Source organism: Cibotium barometz, chromosome 26 (assembly GCF_041138505.1).
Source record: "Cibotium barometz isolate CiBa-2024 chromosome 26, ASM4113850v1, whole genome shotgun sequence".
NCBI lineage: Eukaryota > Viridiplantae > Streptophyta > Polypodiopsida > Cyatheales > Cibotiaceae > Cibotium > Cibotium barometz.
The window spans coordinates 25,878,897-25,884,506 of record NC_141071.1 but is presented as its reverse complement, the minus strand read 5'-3'; the positions used below and the strand labels follow the sequence as shown (position 1 = coordinate 25,884,506).

Sequence of the window (5,610 nt, the reverse complement as noted above, 5' to 3'; positions counted from 1 at the left end):
GTGCAAAACAATCTTGCAAAAAAGAAAACTAAAAGCCTAAATCTTCTAGTGAAGTTTTAAAACCTTTTCTAATAATAGTTATTAAAGTTAAGCCAACTTTGTGGCTCGATTGGTCACCCCTTACATAATATTCTTCCCTCCATTGCACCCTTGTCACCTTGTACGTCTCATCCTCATGGCTTTGAGCTGTTAAACTTAGTTTGCTTTTGTTTCCTTCACAACCACATAGAATTAGATATTTGAACTCCAAACTTGTTTTGTATTGAGGACCACTTGTCGTCATGTACTATTGTCTCCTAAAAAGTGGTTAGCTCACTCTAGTCTCTCACCCTAATGCCTATCGTGGGCCCCCTAAGAAACCACCACTATAGGCTAAAATTTGCAACCCAACTTATGCTTCAAAATTGAAGGCCTACAAGATGATAGGCTTCAAATTTAAAGCTCTACAAGGTACCTTAGCCTTCAACTAAAGCCCATGCACCCTTCAAGTTTCGGGCCCCTCACCCCCATGTTTTTATGTCTCATGAGTGTAGTGAGAGGGATTAGAACTCTCTGGGTGGGAAATTCGAAAGCCCTATCCACCGCTGCACTATAAGGCAAGTGGATAAGAGGTAAGCTTTTAGTGAAATTGGTTATTTTCTTTTAAGTTCTAGTGGATAAGAGGAGGGTAAGGTCTTAGGAAATTTCTTTCAAGTTCACACTCTCTCTCTCACACACACCCACACACACACACACACTCTCTCTCACACACACACACTATTAATGATTGCTAAACAAAAAAAAAACTAGGCTCTAGCTAGCGAATCTCTAGATTCCTAGGGGGGTACACTTGGTGTCTGAAGAAAACGTCAGCGAGGCAGCTTCCACTTGCTCCTTCCAACAACTCCGTATGTACGTTAGATAGAAAATAATCCTAAAAATAAAAAACTGTCCTCATAAAATTCGAGGAGGTCATTAGAAGAAAATTTACTCCGCTGTACTAAGGTCATACCTTGCATTTTAATCGTGTAAATGGTCTAACAGTATATCTCCTTTAGATTAAGGTTATATTATATTAACCTAGTATTAATTTGTGATCTAGATGGGCCCCAGGCTTTTGCAGTCACGAGGGACAATGTGCAACAGCCAATTGAACCATGCCACGTAGGAAGGAATGTGGGGCTTGTTGGAAAAGAGCGGGGTCCGCCTTTAAAGGAGTTTAGTGCGGAATCACATTCTACTTTTTCTTAATTATGGGGAAAAAAATCTAAAAAGCTGTGCATTTTTTCTCGTCTCCCTCCCCCCCCCGCCCCCCCCCCCCCTCCCCCCCCCACAGTCTCTGTGGCTCTCTGTTTTTTGATCAAGCTATGGCTTCCATCAATCCGCATGGCCTAGATTTTTGAAACGCCTCACCCCTTCTCCCCATGCGCCGGTTCGACCCCCCACTCGCCGCCCACGGCGACGGCGATGGCGGCGTGCTCCCCGTCTACGCTGACTCCGACGTCGGCTCCTCCCCTCGCTCCGTCGGCGCTGGTGGCGGCAGAACTGGATCCTTGACGGAGGATCCTCCTCCCCCCGTCAAATGGGACGACACCACCTTCACCAGAGTCAAGCTCATGTGCAGTTACGGCGGTCGTATCCTCCCCCGCCCCCACGACAACCAGCTCCGCTACGTCGGCGGCGACAGCCGCATCGTTGTCGTCAGCCGGAACGTTACTTTCGCCGAGCTCACGGCAAAGCTCTCCAGGATGTTTGGGGCATCAGTGGTGGTGAAGTACCAGTTGCCGTGCGAGGATTTGGATGCCCTCATCTCCGTCACTTCGGACGAAGATCTGGAGAACATGATGGAGGAGTACGACCGGCTGCAGACTGCCGGAAATCGATCGTCATCGTCGTCACGGCTCCGACTGTTCCTGTTTCCGTTGAAGATCGAGAGGAGCCAGACGTCCAGTCTGTCGGACATTCTGGAGAGCAACCACAACCGCGATCGCTGGTTTGTCGATGCCCTCAACGGCATGCCGGTTCTGCCGCGCGTACGATCGGAGACGTCCTCTATCATCTCCGAAACGCCAGATTACCAACTCCAGGGCAACGTGGATGCTCTGGAAGAATGGGCGGCTGCCACTAGCTACGGCAACAGTGTGCCGCCCCCTCCCACGGAACAATCTCTTGACAATAACCAGTCGACTTCCGTCTCTGCCGCTGCCGTCTTCGGCTCTCTGCTCCAACATTCTGGATCGGGGGAGGTCTCCTCTGCCCCTGGCTCGCCCTCGCCCTCGCCATTCAAAGCAAAGTCCTTCATTATGGGGTCCTCTTCATCTGCCCCTCCGGCAGTCATCTCACTGTTGTCTGCCATGGCCGAAGCTGCATCCAAAGGGCAGCCCACCTCTACCCAGCAGGCTGGGCCGGATACGGATGGAAATCCGGGAGCAGTGCCTCTCAACAACCGGCTTGGATCTGGTGATTTGATGGAGCAACGAGGTGGCGGTGGTGTTCCAGAGCAGAAGATGCATGTGGACAGTGAGATCTCACTGACATCAGACAAGGGCATCTCCAACAGCAGTGTGGGAACTGCAGAGCAATTGTTGTTGCCAGCAGGGCTGATGGATGATGTCGATGTGATGCAGAAACTTCCGGTCAAGGGGAGCAATGATCAGATGGGAGAAACTCGACAAAAGGTAAGCTTTGATGCAGGGGTAACAGAGGCCTTCAAAGTAGCAGGTGCACTGAAAGCTGTTTCAGAGCTAGAAATCCCTGCTCTGATGGGAAAGCCAATTTTTGATGAGGAGGTGCACCCTGTGCAAATGTTAGCCCAAAATCTTAAAGTGTTACAAACGGAAGAGAAAGTTACATCTCCAATTACTTCTCCCTCTGTTGTGTCTTCTGCATCAGCTCAAGTATCACCTCCTGTCGTTGTTTCTCAGCAGCCAGTTCCTGTTGTCTTGGCATCAAAATGGGGTGCAGATGACAGATTGAAGCAACAGATTTCTCCTACATCAGCTCATGCTGTTGCATCAAAATTGGGTGGAGAGGACAGATTGGTGCAGCAAGTTTTGGCCACCTCCACTCATGTTGCGGCACTAAAATCAGGTGGAGAGGACAGATTGATGCAACAAGCTCAATTTTTACCCCCTCTTGGAATTTCTCAGCAGGTTCCCATAGCGGCAGCATCAAAGCTAGGTGGGGAGGACACATTGATGCAACATATTCCACGTGTCAATACCACCAAGGATGTAGTAGTAGGCCCTGAAACAGCTCTTCAACTGCAACAACCTTCGTCTTCTACAACTGGGTCCCCTGTTGCATTATCTTCTCCGCCTTTGGTGCCACCTGCTTTTTATCAACCTGTGATGCAGAAGTCAACTGTAGTGCCTGTACCAACTAATTTGTACCAGCCTCAACAGCAGCAACAGTCCTCGGAAGAAACAATGTCTGCCACCACCTATGCAACTCAGGGACCAGGTATTCAGCTCCCAATCATGTCACAAACCCCATCTCCTGTTATAGGTGTGGCCACAGCACCATCACCCGTAGCCCCTTTCAAGCCTGCCATAGCGGCTGCTGCAACTCGCCTGGCTGCTGCTATCTCTCGTCCACCATCACCCCCTATAATAGGCCCAGGAGCAGCGGTTTTTCAACAACCATTACCGCAAGTTAAAACCGCAAACTCTCCCCCTTCAGTACCCACCATCATGGTTACCAATGTAAGCCCTTCCACAGTCTTCTCCTCCATGGGAGAAGGTGTAAAGGGAATTCCTCCCATGGTTACGAATGTAAGCCCTTCCACGGTCTTCTCATCTATGGGGGAAGGTGTAAGGGGCATTCCTCCCATCGTTCATCAGCAAGTTGAGGTAGCCCATCACCAGAGACAAGTGGGTGACCCCCTTTACAGTCAAAGGGTGGCAGCCATAAGCCCCCAACACAGCAGCCAATTTACAGCAGCAAATCCTAATTCTCCCATTGCTCCTGGTTTGCCATCCCGTTTCAGAGCTGTGGGCCGTCCCGTGCAGCAGATGATGGAAGGTATCCCAAATCAACAGCCGCCCATGATTGGAGTGATCTCTGACAAGAAGCTGCCTGGACCTGTGCAGAGAGTGGCAGCCCCGCCCTCTGCACGTCCTCCATTAGCGCCAGCTGTCCAGTACGGCTACTACATGGTGGAGCAACCCAATGCACTACCACACCCTACAGCCATTGGAGGGGTACCCAGGTACAATGCACCATCCAACGTCATGATTGGAGGGGTTGCCAATTCTCCTGAGATTGTTCCATTTGTTGGTGCCAATCCTTTTGCGGATGATAAGCGTCCAGTATCTCCTTACGAAGATGTGCTTGAAGTGCCTCCTGCAGATCAACAACCGAGACGCCAAATGCGGCCGTAGCAAAGACCAAGAGAAAATATTATCTACCCACATCTTTGACATACAAAATAAGAGAAGTTGCCTCTTGTTGTCCCCATCAAATGGTTTGCTACTTGGGAGAGTTTTCAGCAGCAATAAAGCCTTAGAGATTGATGGAAGCCTCAACTACTTGGGAACTTACACAAGCACCACTGTACAAACCCACATATCTCGTGTGAGTATATGCATCCTTTACAGCACCCACTCTCCTGTTTTTTCAATGTAGAAAGCCTGGCTTGTAAGTTTAGACTGAGATATTCAGTTTGGTGGTAAATATATATTACATGCTTATTGCTATTTACATTGGCTCGGTGACATGTGTTAATGCATCAACCTGCTCCTACACTTGGGTGCTGATAACTCGAGTGGGGATGGTATGGCATATTCTCTATGCTTTGGATGGAGTCGATGATTTGAAGATTTGTGAATAGACATTCAAGGTGATACTTTGATTTTTGTTCATTTTGGGAAATATCTTGCTTCATGCAGTGAAGGCCATGTTTCTGCACATTTCTCCCAGAGCTTTCCATCAGTATCTCTAATTTGCATGGCCCTATGTAACAGGTTAGACTTGCATATGTGTAATGTTGTGTTCCACCACCTACAGAGATTGCATGTGAGGTAGGGATTGGACTTCCCATGATGAGAGACTCCCTGTCTATGACCTGCCAACCCCTGCCCATCTTTGGAGCATGTGCTTGTTGTTGGAGGAAGGATGGTCAATGTAGCCTGCATGCACTAAATAAAAAGTTGAATGTCACGAAATTAACACACACACCACCCCCACCCCTACCCCCCCTCCCCTTGTGGGAGACCCCCTGACCTGCCAACCCCTGCCCATCGTTGGACCATGTGCATGTTGTCAGAGAAAAGATGGTCAATGTAGCCTACTGGCATTGGAAAGGTTAACATAGAGGATTGAGAGTAGAGGAAGGGTTTAAACAAGAGGAATTGACACTCTTATTGGCCACTTTTGCCTCTCCTATTAAGACTTCTACGATCTAAGATAAGTGGTTTTCCACTATCTTATGATTCCTTTCATGAGGGCAAGAAGGTTCATTGACATGAACAAAGAGCCACTTTGGTTTACTAGAGTTAGAGGTCAAGTGAAGAGTAGCTGTTGTACTAGTGGGAGCAAAAGGGGGGGTGGATGCTAGCACAAGAAGTGCACTCTGTTAGTAACACTACTAGCACAAGAAGCACTAGTAATACTACTATCATGATACTAGCA

At 48.6% G+C, this 5,610-nt stretch overlaps 1 protein-coding gene across 1 annotated transcript; it reads left to right on the top strand.

Annotated features, from left to right (window-relative positions):
* The first annotated feature begins 1,223 nt into the window (after positions 1 to 1,223).
* Positions 1,224 to 4,680, top strand: LOC147623816 (uncharacterized). The gene has a single exon (XM_086820444.1). The coding sequence runs from the start codon at positions 1,404 to 1,406 to the stop codon at positions 4,359 to 4,361; it is 2,958 nt and encodes a 985-aa protein (XP_086676570.1). The 5' UTR covers positions 1,224 to 1,403; the 3' UTR covers positions 4,362 to 4,680.
* The last annotated feature ends 930 nt before the right edge of the window (positions 4,681 to 5,610 follow it).